Genomic DNA, 19940 nt, shown 5'->3' on the forward strand with positions numbered 1-19940 from the left:
AGAGAGAGAGAGAGAGAGAGAGTTATAATGTATACAATTTATGTTTGTAAGTGTAAATCAGTCTCTCCTAAACCGGGGAACACTTGTATTAGTTACACTTTAAACTTTTCAATACCTCGTTATATTCTAAACCTCATTACAGCTGCTAAATGATGCCGTTTAATTCATAACTTGGTCCTAGTGTATCTAATTCTCAACTTAGTATTTTTAGTACTATTAAATGGTATGTTGAGATTGCAGGTGGTAGACTCTTAATGGACTTTTCTTCTCGAGGTTTTGCGGAATTACCCGAATGCCCAGTTTGGATTCTTTCTATAAGTTGTATGGTTTAGAATATACACGTGTGCTTGACGTTGTTTTGAAGTCATAAAGCTTCCAAATGTATCAAGTTATGGGAATAGCGTTCCTTCCCGTCTAGATTTTAATATTTCTTTCGAACTGTACTATTTTGTCACTGTTGCTCTTTCGGCTTCAAGATTTCAGCTCTTAAAATCAATGACGATCCTTAGAAAGGCCGAAACAGATACATATGCAGTTTAGTCAATTGCTTGGCTCTACTGTATCTAACTCAAAGATGAGTGATGTGTTTTGTACTATTCTTGGGTAGTATAGGAGTGCGACGTCGTTGATACGAGAGTACAACGCATTAATCTGTGTACGTGACCAGGTATTTAGTGTGGTGAATGACGAAGTTGTATTCAGTGTATTTATTTAAATATGTATCATGACGGAGCATCACTTAGAATTATTCCTATTTTGAATCCATATCATCCATGTCATCAAACTATAGCCTAAACAAGTCCGAATAATTCTGACGTTTGGCTATGGTCGATTGACCCCAGACGATGTATTAAATTCGATAGGACGTCAGGGTAATTCGGACTAAGCTTAAATATGTTGACAATTGTGAAATTGTTGGACTCGCTAACTAAACAATTGTATCTAATAACACACCTCTTCAGAGAGGGGAAAGCTAATTGATGAAATGAGCATGAACGTTATGTACCCAGGCGATACACGATACCAAGCGCTAGAAGGGTGAAAATAATGCAAAAATTGACGTCACCAAAATCAAGCGCAACGTCAATACATATCAATATTTACGATAATGTTTTTAAGTTTAAAGTGCATATCTATGTTGTTATATTCCTATTCGTGGAAGAACTAGATAAAACATTTCTTGAGAAATCAGTTATAAATCTACATACATGTTTGTTCAACCTTGTTGCTTTCATCCCAAAATTTGTTGTATGTGTAATATTGCTCAATTATTGAATTAATATAATTGAAACTAAATAAACTCCTAAGTTTTCTATCATGCTACCTGTAATGTTTTCACAATTATCGATATCAATAACGGTGTGTAATATCGATATAAATTATAAACAACATAATATGTAAAATGGACATGATAAGCTGTTTTTTTTTTAATTAATAACAAGACTTAATGATACAAAATTAACAACAGGAGATAACACATGCGGCAGTTCGGCGACACATCAACCGATGGGAGGTAACTCCATGTCATGTTCCGGATACATTTTCTCCGTGTTGCGTTTAGGATTTTAGAAGGCGGCAGAAATGGCGGTGCTTTTGGATGTCAATTTGTAAACAAGGAAGAGAAAACACCAATTGTATTCCATTTGATCGGAAATATCAATAACAGGTTCATATTAAATCACCTGTCAATACTTTTGTATTTATTTCAGATGTATAAGAAACATACTGTTTTACGTTGAAAATATGATAATTACGTTTTGTGTCGGCGGAGATGGAACAACATCCAAAACACATGGCGGCGATTTCAGATCTGGGGTTGCCACTTACCTGATATTGTCTGGTCAACCTGATATTGTCTACATAATGACCTACTTAGATAACAAATGCTAGATTCACGTAATTTTATTACTTTTGAAACAGTTTAAAAAACTTCGGATTCAACTTTTCAATCTAAGTGATAAACAAACCATTTCGTTTAGAACAATTGCGAAGCAAATCTTTCAAACTTACATTACTCACTCTTGTTGGCAAGCGTACGAGAGGTCTTAGTGTGGGAGGAAACCGGAGTACCTGGTGGAAAACCCATATGGTCGGGCAGGTGATCCCGTACCTTTTCACGCCCATTCTGACTCGAACCATAGACGGTTAGGTGAAAGGCGAGTGCTTTACCACTGCGCCACCTGACCACCTATATCTAATAATATGGATCTAATGATATACATGCCATAGAACATAATCTCAATACATATAGTACAGATGCGAAAACTATACAAAAGAATTTATTGGCAACACTGCATTCAGAAACATTATATTATGAACTTTCTAGATTTCTTTCTTTGTAAATATGTTTTACTGAAACAGTGTAGGAAAATACTAATATAAGCAATTATAAATTTAACAATCGGGCCATAATCAATTGACCAATTCCAACTACTGATGCTGTCCTTGGTGCTGTATGGCAAATTATGATTACATGATAATATAGTGAGTGTATTGACAGTATAATCTACCTGTCCTGACCTTTTCAGGGCTAACATGAAGATTATTTGGACCCTAATTATAAAAAAAATCCAAAAAAATTATAGCTTTTTGTTTATTTCATTTGTTTACGTGATATCTCGTAGAATGGACGCTAGAATACTATATGCCAATTGTTAATCTACAAAAAGAATAATTTTTATAGTCTAATGAATAATAATAGCCCATTTACATTAATAGTTTTCTTATGAAATTGAGTGTCCTGTCAATTGAACTGTGTTTTAAGACCATGTCAAAAATCAGACATATAAGAGATGCTGATTCTAAAATACTTTGTCGACTGAAAGTCATAATGGTGGGTGTAAAATCTTTTAAATAAATGTGAGATAATTGTGAAATGGAGTCTTTGGTTGCTTGAAAATTTGCACATATCTGCAAAACACACAATTGTAATCTCCCCAACAGAAATTCCAAGAATCTAAAGGTCATCTACCATTTTATCTTCAGGAGGTATGGTAGTTCCCCGTGGTGACTGATGGCTGTAGTAACTACGTTTGTGGAGGGCTGGGATTTTGTCCAGACATTGGGAGAAGGAGCATACGGAGAGTGAGTTAACATAGCATTTAATGATGGGCGTAAGACCTAAAATGTTCATGACTTGTGTAGTACACGTTCTTTCCAAAAAAATCTGCTATTGTCTCTTTTGTTTTGTTGATTAATTATCATTATGCATTCTAAATATTAAAGCAATTCCCATTATTATTTTCAAAATATTGCTTAGAAAACTCTTCTGTCTCAATCTATCTGCAAATTATTCATATAAACTGTAACCCAGCAGAGGTATTGAAATGGTTACTTGTCTTAATGCACAAAAAAAATGTCTTAATATGTAAACCAGGTAAAATACTTAGCCCAGTATACTGCTTGGCTATAGAGATCATCTCTTTAGCTTGGTCAGATGTAAATAAGAGGTCCTGGGTCCAAATCCTAATGGAGGCAATGAAATATATATTGACCTCCTTTACATATAGATATATATAATGACCTGTGTTACATATAGATATATATAATGACCTGTGTTACATATAGATATATATAATGACCTGTGTTACATATAGATATATATAATGACCTGTGTTACATATAGATATATATAATGACCTGTGTTACATATAGATATATATAATGACCTGTGTTACATATAGATATATATAATGACCTGTGTTACATATAGATATATATATAGATATATATAATGACCTGTGTTACATATAGATATATATAATGACCTGTGTTACATATAGATATATATAATGACCTCTTTTACATATAGATATATATAATGACATATTGTACTGTCATTTGAGGGAATCTGTCTAAAACTGAGAAACAATAATGTATGTTTACATGTAAATTTAGTAAATTTTCTATTGTTATGTTGTTTCTGCAGAAATGAAATTAATTGTTTAAAATTTTAGAGTGAAGTTGGCTGTAAATACAGACACACAAGAAGCCATAGCTGTGAAGATCATCAACTTAGAGCGATGTCCATCAGCAGCCGACAGTGTTCGCAAAGAGGTTAGAAAAACACCCTTATAAACAGACATAATATGTGCACTTTGATAATCTACAGACTTTTTGTTCATAATGCAGTCTTGTTTGTCTACTGGTACATTTCAGTGATAATTCAGATGAAAGCATTCACAGCTTGCATTAGATTAATTCATGATATGAATGTCTTTGTCCCTGATCATCAGGGTGCATCCTAAGACACTTGATCTTTTTTTTGTTGGGGTCATTGCCCTGTAAACAACCAGGATCATTTTGAGGGGAGTTTCTTCGTAATATTTGATGGCTTCCTTGCTGAACATCATATGGGAGGCTCCTTGTATGCAATCCGGAGTAAAATGCGTTATAGAGACCATATCAGCACAGACTGGTCGTTTCTTAAGTTTGTGAGTATAGGTCTGAAAAAATAGAAAGTCTGTTAGGAATCCTTTGTATTTTCAGATGATATGTAGAGAAGGAATCATAACTGATATTCCTACCTTGAAAATCGTAAAAAAAAAAGAGAGAGAAAAATCTTGATTACCAAAGCTAGAAATATAGTAATGAAATGTGTTTTCTACTTTTCAGGTTTGTGTTCACAAAATGTTGAATCATGACAATGTCATCAAATTTTTTGGCTTCCGGAAAAATGGCAACATGCAATATCTGTTTCTGGAGTATGCAAGTGGTGGGGAGCTGTTTGATAGAATAGGTAAGTTTTCTGATGTGATAACCTAACAGAGTAATTCATATTGCCTGATTTACATCTTTTTGAAAAGCAAGTCTCTTATAGGTTGCTTTTGATTGACAATTTAGTCATTTCATACAGATTTAATATAGAAATAAACATTGATTTGTAATTTATTTTATAAAACTATGCTTGTAAAATTAAATGTGTAGGTATAAGTACAATTTACCTGAAAATAAGCCCAGGTAATGTTCCCACCTGTATATATATTGCTGATTAGTGAAAATACAATGCTATTTCATTGTTCTGCAATAACTTTCCTCTCACTCAGAATTTATACAGACTTTCGTCACTTATGAGATGTGTGGAATTGCCACTATGACAGATATGTACAAGTAACAAATTGAATTGAAGTCTGTTTATGCCCTTTACATTAAGAACCGTTAATTATCCAATTAGCCAAGCCTTTCATGCTTGTTAAGTCAGTCACCTGTGTGAATTTGTTTACATAAGGTAATTAGATATGTTAGGGTCACGATGATTGTGGTTTCCTAATATCAATGGATCAAACCACAACTGTTTCATCGCGGTAACCAGTAATCAATTAATCTTTCTGTAGAAATTTTTTTTTTTTTTTTTTTTTTTGAATCTGACCCCAAAAAAGTACCTGCACACTATACCCGAGCGCGCACTATACCCGCAAATTTACGATATATGGAAAGATGATATTAGTTAAATTTTGGTAGAGTATATGATGTGTAGAGATTAAAATCACAGTTATGATATGTGGATATTTACACATCACAAATCTTATAATTCCAACCTATGCTTGAATCAAATTATCTTCAATGTAAATTTATCTTCCTGTAATGTGGAAACTGAGATATAGGGTTTTCTTGATAGATGTGTTTGGTGTTTCAGAGCCCGATGTTGGTATGTCTCAAGGAGATGCAAACAAGTACTTCAAACAGCTGCTGGCAGGCGTGGTGGGTTGTTCTATTTCATGTCAAGTTAGGAAACATTTTCATTTTCTCCAGTTTCTTGTACAGTTTGTCAGCATATATCTGCATTTAGATTGTAGAGTTTAAATCAATATTCTTACTGGAGTGTAAGGGACAAACCCTTAATACACACAAACACTGGTCAGTACTAGCAGATACACACAAACACTGGTCAGTGCTAGCAGATACACACGAACACTGGCCAGTACTAGCAGATACACGAACACTGGCCAGTACTAGCAGATACACATGAACACTGGCCAGTACTAGCAGATACACATGAACACTGGCCAGTACTAGCAGATACACACGAACACTGGCCAGTACTAGCAGATACACACGAACACTGGCCAGTACTAGCAGATACACACGAACACTGGCCAGTACTAGCAGATACACAGGAACACTGGTCAGTACTAGCAGATACACACGAACACTGGTCAGTACTAGCAGATACTACGTCATTCGAGCAGAATAGCATTCTGCAAATGTAACAATTACACAAAAATAGCAGTAAGTTACAGATCAGGATATACAACATGAGGTTGTTAACTTTGGTATGAACTTGTTAACTTTGATATGAACATGAACTTGTTAACTTTGGTACGAACATGATCTTGTTAACTTTGGTACGAACATGAATTAGTTAGCTTCTGTATGAACATGAACTTGTTAACTTTTATATGAACATGTACTGGTTGGCTTCTGTTTGAATCCCCTAAAATCTTTATTTGCAATTTAGCCTCACTTTCTTCAATATCTTGAAAACTCTTTAAATTAACAACACTGTACAGCAAAAAACACCCTCCCCTTCTAAAAAAAAGAAGAAAAACTTTCTGAAGTTAAGTCTGTTCTATTTTTAGCATTAGAAAACACATGGTGTATACTAACTTAAAGCAAAAATAAACTTCACTTTGAACCAACATTCTTTTGCTTGTAAGAAGGTATTGATTACAAACATGTCACTAATTTGATTGTCAACATTAATTTTTAAAGAAATATGTGTATATGGCTTGCTTGCACTTTAAGGTTTAAATACATATTAAATAAAACTGATAATTTAGCAGCAATATTGAAGCAAGTTGACCCCTGAAAATATTTTAGTGACTTTGTGTCTAGAAATTTACCATCAAATGTGTGATAAATTGTAACTACAGGAGTATCTACACAGTCGTGGTGTAACACATAGAGACCTCAAGCCAGAAAATGTCCTCCTTGATGATTTTGGTAAGTAACTGTCTGGTCTCAAACCTTTACACTTCAGGACGACCTGTAGGTTTGTCATACACTGAGGCAGGATCTATAGTGTTTGTCATACACTGCAGGAGGGCCTGTAGTGTTTGTCATACACTGAGGTAGGACCTGTAGTGATTGTCATACACTGCAGGAGGGCCTGTAGTGTTTGTCATACACTGAAACTCAACCTGTAGTGATTGTCATACACTGAGGCAGGACCTGTAGTGTTTGTCATACACTGCAGTAGGGCCTGTAGTATTTATCATACACTGAAACTCAACCTGTAGTGATTGTCATACACTGAGGCAGGACCTGTAGTGTTTGTCATACACTGAGGCAGGACCTGTAGTGATTGTCATACACTGAAACACAACCTGTAGTGTTTGTCATACACTGAAACACAACCTGTAGTGTTTGTCATACACTGAAACACAACCTGTAGTGTTTGTCATACACTGAAACTGTAGTGATTGTCAACCTGTAGTGATTGTCATACACTGCAGGCTGTAGTGATTGGAAACACAACCTGTAGTGTTTGTCATACATGAAACACACTGAAACACAACCTGTAGTGATTGTCATACACTGAGGCAGGACCTGTAGTGATTGTCATACACTGAGGCAGGACCTGTAGTGATTGTCATACACTGAAACACAACCTGTAGTGATTGTCATACACTGAGGCAGGACCTGTAGTGTTTGTCATACACTGAGGCAGGGCCTGCAGTATTTGTCATACACTGAAACACAACCTGTAGTGTTTGTCATACACTGAAACACAACCTGTAGTGTTTGTCATACACTGAAACACAACCTGTAGTGTTTGTCATACACTGCAGTAGGACCTGTAGTGATTGTCATACACTGAAACACAACCTGTAGTGTTTGTCATACACTGAGGCAGGACCTGTAGTGTTTGTCATACACTGAGGCAGGACCTGTAGTGTTTGTCATACACTGAGGCAGGACCTGTAGTGTTTGTCATACACTGAGGCAGGACCTGTAGTGTTTGTCATACACTGAGGTAGGACCTGTAGTGATTGTCATACACTGAGGCAGGACCTGTAGTGTTTGTCATACACTGAAACACAACCTGTAGTGTTTGTCATACACTGAAACAGGACCTGTAGAGATAGATATTTAGTAATTGTCAGCAAAATTGATAAAATTTTAAAGGTATGACTCACCGTCAACATTACAAGAAGTATGTCACAGCAGCATTCTCATCGCTTAAATCCCTGCATCATGAACAACCAAATGAAAAGCAATCATCAACTTTTAGTCTTTTTGATCTGTTTGACATACAATCAGACAAACAAGTGTAAGAATTTCTAAATATCTATGGGCAACATCTGATTATTTGGGATAACTTGGGTAACAAAGCATTTGTTTCATTATTTTAATATCAGTCAGGAGTGAAATATATTTCCTCAAGGTGTTCGGACCAACCCATTATACTAATTCCTTCAGACTACAGCCTTGGGAAATGTGTAATCCTGTCAGTCCCAACACCTCGGGGAAATGTGTTATATTCCACTGTTAGCTGATAAGGTATGAAATAGTTGTATATTTGTATTTTGACTAAATATTTGAAGAATGGAATTGAAAAATTGACACGATATTTCATTTTTACAGTATGCTATGTCTAAATGAATTTCCTTTCCTACTTGACAGATAATTTGAGGATTTCTGACTTTGGTCTTGCAACAGTGTTTCGTTACCAAGGCAATGAACGTCTACTGGAGCGTTGTTGTGGCACAGTGCCGTATGTAGCTCCAGAGGTGATCAGTCGTAAACCGTATCATGCAGAGCCGGCTGATGTGTGGTCATGTGCTATAATACTTGTAGCTCTTCTGGCTGGAGGTAGGTTTATACAGTCCTTGCTCTTCCTATAGACATCTTATTGTGCTGCCATATAAAATGAAACAAGACATTGTCAATAAAGGTCAGGACCTCAAAATGGCTGTCTAGTGAATGATTACCTTTAAAGAAAACACAAAACAAATACATCTTTGATAATTCTGATAACTTTTGTCATAAAATAGTACCAACTCAAATCATTAATCCTCCAATGTATTTGATACTCTTTTTTATTTTAGAATTTTTGAAAGGGTGTATTACAGAAAAAAATATCTTTTTATGAAATATTACTTAATCCGCTGTCTGATCCTAATGGTACATTTATCTGTATGATTAGTTAAAGTGAAAACTAATGAGTTTCTGATTGCACAGAATTGCCGTGGGATGAGCCTAACTATGGCTGTCAGGAGTACAGTGATTGGAAAGATTGCCGCATCACAGTTCCTCCTTGGAGCAAGATTGACAACTTGGCACTGTGTAGGTATTTCACTGAGTGTTAAAATGTGTACTGACATGCATCCTTATCACATAATGGGTTGTCATGTGGCACAGTGATAGTACACTTTCCTTTCACCTAGACATCAGACTCCAGTTCTCTGAGTAAATTTGAGTTTTCATAGGTTGTCCTGTTTCCTCTGACATTAAGACCCCTCACAAACCAACATGCTTTAACACTAAGATGTCTATCATAACGGGAAGGAGCTACATTGTTTCACACAATTTGTTTGATATTAATTTATTTCTATATGTCAATAATTTTTTTTTGCTTTAGATTATTCAGGAAGATTCTTGCAACAAAGGAAGTATATAAATATCACTTTTAGAGGTGGTTGTTTTTTTGGAAGAATATAATCATTTCAGTAACACATATTTAAAAAAAGATACAAAAATTTAAGATTTGTGAAAAAAAAGAACTTTGATTTGGAGGCAGTATTTTTTAATTTGATTACAGACATAAAATTACTACAACAACATACAACTTTGTCTTTCCATATTGTATAGAGAAAGGTTGATTTAAAAGAGATTCAAGGGAGATAATTTATCACAAACCTGCGATGCAAAACAGCTCCCTATTATAATGGAAGGTCTGAACACCAAAGTGGATCCCTGGAAATTTTTGCCTTTGTTCTAGACATATAAAATCTGTATTTTCAAACAATATTCTGAAAATATTTTGGATACAACCTCCAGATAAACTAAATCTTGCATTCTCAAGCACAGTATACAGAAGTACAAATGTATATAAAGGGATGATGTTTATATAATATTGTTAAAGATTCAGTCTTGGAGTGTACTTAAGGTAAAACCTCTCAATCAAGAGTATGCATGTAGTACTGATAAGTATACATTATGTATCAGACCTAATCCGACCAGTCTGTACTGTCTAGTGTCTACCACATTCCTAAAATTTACAATTTACTTCTGATTATTTTCTTCTCAAAATGAGGGCAATGTGTGCTTTTAAAAACGAGTGAAAAAAAATCTCTGTCAGAAAATTATTAATATACACAATTAAAAATGAGGTCAAAATACAGATCAAAATTTAGATACATTTGTGTTTTTGTCACATTTTCATATCAATTACATTCTGTGTATCATAAGTAGCTATTATATGTACTTAAAAGATAAATTGTGGCCTTTTTTTCACCATAAAAACATGATTAAACAAGCTTGTACCATATTCTAATGTTATTGCAAAAAGAGTGACCTAGGTGATTTCAATATGGACATTTCTGCAGAGGGATGTTTGTCGATACATGTACATAGAGTTCATAGATGGCTCTGTTACTTTATTTATTAGGTCAGTGTTTTTTCTCTGGGAATTCCAGCTTTCTTCAACTATCCAGACCTGGCACGTCTTTAAATGACTGTGGCTGTTAATAGGAAGTAAAGCAACAATAAACTAAACTATCAGGTTATAAAATTTACATGATAAAAAGCAGTATTTTTGCAATAAAATTTCAAACAAACAATATTTCATGGTCCTGTGATAAACCCACCCCCTGACAGAGAGAAGGTAGTGTGTAAGTCTGTAAGGCTGATTACAGGATACAAACTGTAATTTTTTTAATTTTTACAATAGAATTAGTATGGGATGTCTCTCTGCTCCCTGATCTATATACACATATATTTATTGTAGCTTTGTTACGGAAGCTGCTTGTGGAGAATGCCTCAAAACGATACACAATCCGACAGATAAAGGGACATCAGTGGTTTAACAAAAACTTCAATAAGTCCAGCAAAGGTAGGTAACATAAAATTATCATGGCATTGCATGTAAATATCAATCAATCAACAGATGAAACAGGATTTGCTCGATACAAAAAAAAAAGATGTTTTTTCTTGTTGCTTTATGAAAGTATGTTGCCAATTTTTGCCATTCTGTTGATAAACTTGTCAGCATCTCATCAATCTGGATTCATTTCTGAATGTATGCAGATATGCAAAATCTGTCAGTGTAAGATAGAATTCATTTAGTCAGAGTCATCTTTTTCCCAAACATTTATGGGGTTAAATACGATTTTACAGATCAGTGGTAATTCTGCCATATAATAAGTTTAGTCTTTAAGGGGTATGCCATATATCATATGGTTGTTCATACCTACATGAATGACTTAAAATGCTTAAGTTTATATTTCATTGATGTACTTACATTTATGTATATTTGAGCAGGGTCATGGGGTCGCCTGCCATCAGGATCACCAGGAGATTCACCCTGTGGGACAGGTTCATTCAAACGTGTCTGTTCTGGATTATCTCCCCTTGGACATGGTACAGACAGGTAAAAAAAATGAAGTTCAATGTCTTTTGGAGGTGGTATCACTTCATGATCTTATTGATGTTGATATGGAAAGGTCAAGGTCACAGCCTTGTGAATCGTATGTTACTCCTTATAGATCAATATTAACAGTCTATATAGTGTATTTGATTTATAATTACACAGAGAAGTGTGATGATATGTAAGAAGTGGCTAACTCAATTCATGTGTTACCATAATCATGCAAATATTTGTTTTGTAATGTAAAAGTATTGATGTTTGTTTTGTATGTGTTGATGAACATTACATGGGTCATTTTGACAGAGTTTAATGTAATATCCAATGATTTCCCTTTGGTAGCTCTTCAATACAAAATATCATACAGAAATAACTTGTGAAGTAAGTGGAATAATGTGTTAACTGTTGAAAGGCAAATGTTTGGTTAAAAAAAGTGTAAAGTCTTATTCTTCCTTGACACGAGTTTTAAGCCAAAATCATAAATATTTGTTTATTGTTTTATCTTTATGTCACGCCCACTGTATTTATCAGGTAAAAAGTTAACGTCAGGTTTAGATAACTTTAACTCACTGTACTTACCATGTAAACCAGGTTAAAAGTTCACATCAGTTTTAGATCACTTTAACTCACTGTATTTGACTAGAATTTTTCAAAAAAGACAGGTCCACAAACCTTTTAAATAAAACACAACTCAAAGTATTTAACCAGAATTTTTAAAAAAGGACAGGTCCACAAACCTTTTAAATAAAACACAAGACAAAGTTTTGACCAGAATCGTTTGATAGACAATAAGTCTAGGTCAGAGATCAGGTCAAACCCACAGTTTTAACCAGAATAACCTATGAATGACAAGTACACATCAGCTTTAGGTAACTGTTTCCAGTGTGATTCATGAGGGCCAAGTCGACAGGGATTCAGTAGAGATCACTCTGTATGAGATTTAGTAATTATCACATGTGTTTTGCTAAAAACCCCATTGAAATATTCAGAATATACTATTGTGTATCACATTGAAATATCCAATCTGCTTTCTGCAAAACCTGTAAATTCCTCTTTAACATGAATGACCTAGAATTATCCGTGTACTACTTTGTGTATTTGACAGTGACATCATGCGAGTGTCATCCTCCCAGCCAGATCCTCAGCAGCTCACAGACACTACAGGGGACAATGGCCAATCATCTGTGGATGCGGTCTTTAGTTTCTCTCAACCAGTTCACCCAGAGAACATGTTCCTTAGTAGCCAGTTCCAGGGCACGCCAGGATGTTCACAGGTAGGAAATGTAGGAACATGTTCCTTAGTAGCCAGTTCCAGGGCACGCCAGGATGTTCACAGGTAGGAAATGTAGGAACATGTTCCTTAGTAGCCAGTTCCAGGGTACGCCAGGATGTTCACAGGTAGGAAATGTAGGAACATGTTCCTTAGTGGCCAGTTCCAGGGCACGCCAGGATGTTCACAGGTAGGAAATGTAGGAACATGTTCCTTAGTGGCCAGTTCCAGGGCACGCCAGGATGTTCACAGGTAGGAAATGTAGGAACATGTTCCTTAGTAGCCAGTTCCAGGGCACGCCAGGATGTTCACAGGTAGGAAATGTAGGAACATGTTCCTTAGTAGCCAGTTCCAGGGCACGCCAGGATGTTCACAGGTAGGAAATGTAGGAACATGTTTCTTAGTAGCCAGTTCCAGGGTACGCCATTATGTTCACAGGTAGGAAATGTAGGAACATGTTCCTTAGTAGCCAGTTCCAGGGTACGCCAGTATGTTCACAGGTAGGAAATGTAGGAACATGTTCCTTAGTAGCCAGTTCCAGGGTACGCCAGGATGTTCACAGGTAGGAAATGTAGGAACATGTTCCTTAGTAGCCAGTTCCAGGGTACGCCAGGATGTTCACAGGTAGGAAATGTAGGAACATGTTCCTCAGTAGCCAGTTCCAGGGCATGCCTGGATGTTCACAGGTAGGAAATGTAGGAACATGTTGGGGGATATTTGTTTGAAATAACTCAGCTAATGTCATACTGTAAATGTACTTTCTGAATTTTAAAGAAACTTCAAAAGGAAATAGCCAACGTCATGTAGAAGTAAGCTGGTGTTAGGTTGGTACTTCGCTGTCAGTATGGATACCCTAAAGGTATGCTGGGCGATTAGACAAAGACTAAGAAGTATATACGAAGAGGCTATTAATCACAACATACTCACACGTTACCGATTAAGAGGGTGTTGACTTTATTGTCAACTAGTTTTGCCTCTGTCGCAGAGGCAGTGCCCTCCATATCTTTAGGGTATCCAAACTGACAGCTCTGCGACAGAGGTGAAACTAGTTGACAGTAAATTCAACACCCTCTTAATGGGTAGTGTGTTAGTATGTTGTGATTTATAGCCTCTTTGTATATACTGAATTTTAAATGACATTTTACAGTCGCTTTTTGGCAAGTTGATGTTATATTTACAACATAAAGAAATGCAATCACATTTTAGCACTTTTTCAGCAAGAAAACACTGAAATAAGAAAACTCCTTAAATTCATATTAAATGCTGCTTAATTTTCTGTTTCCTTAAACATCTTCCTTAATTGATAATTTAATCTTGGATCACGTGATATACATGCTCTTTGTTATTTGGTTTCTTCTCCTTCATTCCAATTTTACAGTGTGTCAAATCTGATTCTACATTTTGTGCCCACTCCTGTAGCTAATTGATTCAATTATATATTCTAGCTTGGATTTCAAGTTACTTGTAGCTAAACATGCAATATCATTTTGCTTGCTAATATATCAATTTTAAAAAATGTGTGACTGTATATCTTCATCCTGTAATATTTTTTTACTGAATGCTATAGGTGGGCTTATTAAAGGATATTAATATAGTACTGGTTTATAAAACTCCACTGAGTAACAGTGGTATCATTTCCAGCCATGGGTTTGTAAAGATGGTAACTTGATGTTTTTCTGTTGTTGCAGACACCGTTACAGAAGATGGTACGACGAATGACCAGGTTTTTTGTACGAGCAGATAAGGAAGGCAGTATGGCTGAACTGGAGCGGGTTCTCCAACATCTAGGGTATAACTACAAACGGAACTCACCAGGCATGGTAGGTAACACAGGGTAACTGAAATAAATCTGTTGACTTACTATTTGATTTTCAAATTTATATGACATTTGATTCACACAAATAAATTTAAACTATACTTGTCCTAAGGGACAAAGCAAATAATTTGGCCTTCACTTAATCTCTGCAGTTTATCAATAGTTTGGGTCAGAGGCACACTCTATAAAAACATTACACAGTTCTAATTTTATATACATGAAAAGGATATAGCAGAATCGATTCATGGAACACTAATTCTCATTTAAAACAGTGGACGTCTGAACAGTAAAAATTTCAGAGGATCTAAAAATGTTCTGTATGTGAGATTTGTTTAAAGACTCCACATTAAGTAAATCAAGCAACGAACAGCTTTATTCCTTTCGTATAATAGATATCATTGATTTCAACTAAAATGTCTGTTATGGTAACATGTCCTTGCATCAAGTGTTATAACTCTTGTATGGTTGGTGTGTGGTATGTATTTGTGCTGAAATATCTTGCAGTGACAGGACAGTTCACTAATCTGGTCGTCAAGTCAAAGTTGACAATGTAGAACTAAAACCTTGGTGTAGTGGGAAACATGTTTACCAGTTGGAAGGAAAAATTTTCTTTAAAACTCTCAATAGACTAATGCTTGTAAAGTCTTTAGCTCTTATTCTCAAAGTAACATCTTTGAAAGTCTTACCAAATATATGACAGCAGTTTAATTTTTCTTGGGGATAATAAGGAAAATTTTAGGAGATAAGTTTTCTCAGAAATACCTTAGCCGCAAAAAAGAAGACACTGAAATCAAAACAAAAAGAAAAATAAGTCTTAGTTATTCATTGAATAAGCATATCGTTTTCAGGCCACAGTGAGTGCCCATGACAGAAGGAAGATGTCCCTTGTGTTCAAGGCCTGTCTATTAGAGATGGGAGAAAATTTGCTGATGGACTTTCGTCTCTCTAAGGTAAGGTTTTATTCTGCTGTGAAAAAATTATTCACATTCATAATTCATATTTTCATACTGTTCCTCAAAAAATTTTCATGACATCACAAATTATGCTGTATGTGTGAAATAAGACAATGATGATGACTTTTCTGGTAAAACATCTTCTTGGCCTCACTACTCAGAAACAGGTCTCTTCTATCCAAGTTACAGTATCCCCTCAATTATGTCTAAGAAAATGATCGATGGTATAGATACTGGAATAATCCTAAACAAATCTGGAGTACTGGGTAGGGATAAATGATTTACAGGCATAACCCTAAACAAAACCTGGGGTACTAGGTTAGAAGAGATGTTTTACTGGAATAACCCTAACCAAAACCCGTACTAGTTTGGAATAGATGTTTTACTGGAATAACCCCAAACAAAACCTGGAGTACTAGGTTGGGATAAATGTTTTACAGGCATAACCCTAAACAAAACCTGGGGTACTAGGTTAGAAGAGATGTTTTACTGGAATAACCCTAAACAAAACCCGTACTAGTTTGGAATAGATGTTTTACTGGAATAACCCTCAACAAAACCTGGAGTACTAGGTTGGGATAAATGTTTTACAGGCATAACCCTAAACAAAACCTGGGGTACTAGGTTAGAAGAGATGTTTTACTGGAATAACCCTAAACAAAACCTGTACTAGTTTGGAATAGATGTTTTACTGGAATAACCCTCAACAAAACCTGGAGTACTAGGTTGGGAAAGATGTTGAACTGGAATAGCCCTAAACAAAATCTGAAGAACTGGGTTGGGATAGATGTTATACTAGATAAAATCACAACTTCTGTTGTTTAGTGTTCTTTGTAACATTACAGTTGAGTTTTTTGGAAAATTTAGATATTTGTGTTTCTTTTATAGGGAGATGGACTGGAGTTTAAACGGCATTTTATTAAGATAAAGGAGCAGATGAAATCAGTCATCAGTAAGATGCCTCCAGCGTATCCTCTGGTGCCCTCACAAGTTAACCCTCTGGACGTTCACTGATAACAGGCTACTTATTCTCACTAGGACGAGGAGGCACTGCATCTTTCCATGTGTTTGACTAGTTTTATCAACAGTGAAGGACATGTGTTTGACTGGTTTGACTTATGAATCAAATGCACTGATTGATATTGTGTTGAGGTTGTAAGTAAGATTTCTTTTGCATAAGCAGTTGAAACGGTTGGAGTGGTTGATCCTGTATGAGAACTGCCAGGTACAGATTGGAACTGAGGCTGGACTGCGGAATATTTGGCATGCTTGATGAAGAGGTCCAGCTGTACCGGTTCAAAACTAACTTGATGAATATCAGTAGTTTTCAGAATTTCAACATAAAGCAGGGTCTGTGCACTCAAATATATCAACAAGCATTGAGTGAAATAGATGAATTATTGTTCATTGTTTTATGCTTAACAGGAAATTCCAAAGCTGTGCATTTAACATATATCAGTTCCAACATACATCTGCGTACATGTATAGTGAAATAATTCCAGACTACCTGAGCCGTTTCAACTGGGTTACGCGAAAGCAGTCTAAAGCAGTGTATAGATCTGGTCTGTGTTAATTTTATGCCTGATTTAAACATAAAAGTTCCTTGACTTTTGACTATATTAGCAGCATGGTTTGAAATATTCAAACTGCACAAATATGTGCTGGAAACAAAAATGTGATTATTTGACGTTGTGAAATTTAAACTTACATGTTAGAACAAAAATGATTACCACATTTATTTATATATACAAATATAAACTTGTTTGGCGATACAGGAATGTAATATTCAGGTAAAAATCAGCATTAATGAATGATTCTTGGATCGTCAAATACAAGTTTCATGATAAGAGAAACAGATATTCTGCTAAAGCAGATACCCTTTGCTTGACATTGTTTTCTGGAGAATTAAAAATTTGTTTAAAACTGATATTTTTGATATGCTCAAATTTTGTGTTTACAAATTATTCATTTTCGCTGGCACTTGATTTCGGGGAGAAATCATGCTTACGGAATCCCAAAAGTTCACAGTGTTCTATAATCCATAAAAATTTCTTCTGTTTATCATTTAGATGACATATCGATTGATGAAATAACAGTTATCACAAATTTAATGAAAAATAAAAAACACCTACAAAAATTAACAATTTTATAATATTGTTTTGCCCACCACAAGTTGGTGTACCCTTTGTTAGGTGAAATTTTCTTGTCTTCCATACATACACAGAGCAAGACTTGGTGTCAAATTCTAGTTAAGATTTTCTCATCCACTACATACATACTGTAACTGTCAAGCTTCAAAATTGCATACCCTCTGTTAGGTAAAACTTTGATTTCTATCCTACATACGAAGGATAACCCTTTCCTTTAAAATCTTTACTATTTGATAAATAGAATTTCCACACCTACACTGGAAAAGCCACAATTCCAAATTCTTCCGTCAGAGATTTTCCTCTACTAACATACCTGTACAGAGCAAGCCTTGGTTCCCTATATCTTACTTTGTGAAAGCAATATGCAAACTCCAATATTTGCTCAAGAAAGAAGAGGACTTTTGTCTATGATATGATGTATTTTGTGCTTATTTTACAGAAATCATTTAAATTCCAGAAATTACCTTCTTTTTTCAACTTTTTATACTCATTTTTGTATCTACATTTTGTTAACTTGGTGAAGTTCGACAAGTTGGTCTTGAGAAAAATTTAATGAATTGTAAAGCTGTTAATGTAAAACTAGTGTCAGGAAAACTGTATTTTGATTAAAGAAGCTCAACACCAAGTTACATATCCTACAAATTCCCAAACAATATTATTTGAAGAATCTTTAAAACTGTATCACTTCAGTAAGCATTCTCGTCAGTAACAACTGATTCATCAGTTCTCAAACATGAAATTGTTAATGTTAATTTCTTTTGCATGTTTTCCAGTTTTTGGATTGATATATACAGGTGTTTAAGAGTTTGTATACATGTACATGATGGCGAGACGAGTAAATGAAGGATGTCATCATTACCTCTGTGTGTCATGCTGGAAAAGTTATTGGCTTAAAACTATATGAATGCAAATAGGGATCATGTTTAAATGTTGTATCACAGATTTTTGTATGTTTAAGTGTGAAAGTTTTTTATAATCTAGGTACATATATGTATAATATTGGTGCTATTCAATTGAATAAACTACACATGTAAAATGCTACTTGGTTTCCTGTTTTGTCTGAGGGCTTTTCCAGGAAAACATCAATTTTACTGAAAGACTCTTGAAATGAATCCCTTCAATCCACGACTCAACTTCCTGTTTATAAATACTAATCACGTCATCAATTAAATACTAAATGAAACCTGGAAGGGGGCTAGATGTTTTACCGGAATGGCCCTGAGGAGCTCTTTATAGCTCAGCTGATGGAACATCATATTTTACACATCATGGAAAGAATCTACACTGGGCGGTCCGAGTGTCTTTGGAAACCCAAGATCACCGACTGTCCCAATACTATTATTGCTGTGTTTCTATGGGCAGTAATGTTGCTAATTGTAATCCTTGCAAAGATCATTTGAAATTATGGACATCTGAGATATCATAACCATCTCTTATCTCAGTGACTTTAGAATTCTTGGTGAATATGTTTAACAGGTAACTCCATATCTGGGAGGGTTACATTTCATAAAAATTCTATAATGTACTGAATGTTAACCTCCTAGAACATGGAACCAATATCAATACATGTTTATCTAGATTAATGCTCAGGTTCCTGTGGTCTAGGTATAATCTGAAATCTGTGAAAGAACTGAAAGTACACATTCCTGTTAAGTGGTCCAACCAGGAAACAAAGGTCTCTGATGTGATAATCCACAGCTATAACTGAGCCAATGAAGCATGCTCTGTCAGACAAAACCATATATAACACTATGTACAAGCCACACAGTCTCAATCGTTTTACACTACTTTCATTGCCTTTTCTCTGGAAATTTCTAAATCTGGACCGAGACTCTTGTAAGGTTATATCACTTTAGAGAGAAAATGCACATTCCCTCAGAATGCCACTTAAGGCCTGGGTCTCTGGTGTGATAATCCCATTTCTTTACCCACCAAGCCAATGAAGTTCGTTACTTCAGACGATTGAGAGACTGTATTATACAATATGTACAATTCATACTGACACACATTTTTTTACAAATGTGAAACAGGACCCTGAAATCACAGGGATTAACCTGCAATGTTTATAAGTGATGTTCAGGACTCGGATTTATCAAAGTCCTGGACTCTTGCTTTTCTTTACCATGTTCTGAACTTGCCTTAAAAAATCCTACAAAATTACTTT

The 19940-nt window shown here is 35.3% G+C and overlaps 1 protein-coding gene across 1 annotated transcript; it reads left to right on the forward strand.

The window, feature by feature from the left end:
* The first annotated feature begins 1593 nt into the window (after positions 1 to 1593).
* On the forward strand, positions 1594 to 17289 carry LOC132556623 (serine/threonine-protein kinase Chk1-like). The gene is made up of 14 exons (XM_060221055.1): positions 1594 to 1666; positions 2986 to 3084; positions 3957 to 4056; positions 4615 to 4738; positions 5636 to 5700; positions 6873 to 6942; positions 8626 to 8814; positions 9184 to 9288; positions 10952 to 11056; positions 11485 to 11593; positions 12693 to 12861; positions 14546 to 14677; positions 15522 to 15623; positions 16515 to 17289. Exons 2-14 carry the CDS (start codon positions 3014 to 3016, stop codon positions 16638 to 16640), a joined length of 1467 nt encoding a protein of 488 aa, XP_060077038.1. The 5' UTR covers positions 1594 to 1666; positions 2986 to 3013; the 3' UTR covers positions 16641 to 17289.
* The last annotated feature ends 2651 nt before the right edge of the window (positions 17290 to 19940 follow it).

Source organism: Ylistrum balloti, unplaced genomic scaffold, assembly GCF_031769215.1.
Source record: "Ylistrum balloti isolate Yb309-2 unplaced genomic scaffold, AGI_CSIRO_Ybal_v1 Utg370580, whole genome shotgun sequence".
Lineage (NCBI taxonomy): Eukaryota > Metazoa > Mollusca > Bivalvia > Pectinida > Pectinidae > Ylistrum > Ylistrum balloti.

Excerpts from the sequence above, each read along its gene's own strand:
- LOC132556623 (XM_060221055.1), top strand. The coding sequence starts at position 3,014 with ATGGCTGTAGTAACTACGTTTGTGGAGGGCTGGGATTTTGTCCAGACA. Across the intron at positions 4,057-4,614 it reads CCGACAGTGTTCGCAAAGAG|GTTTGTGTTCACAAAATGTT; the intron begins GTTAGAAAAACA and ends TCTACTTTTCAG. Across the intron at positions 15,624-16,514 it reads TGGACTTTCGTCTCTCTAAG|GGAGATGGACTGGAGTTTAA; the intron begins GTAAGGTTTTAT and ends TTTCTTTTATAG.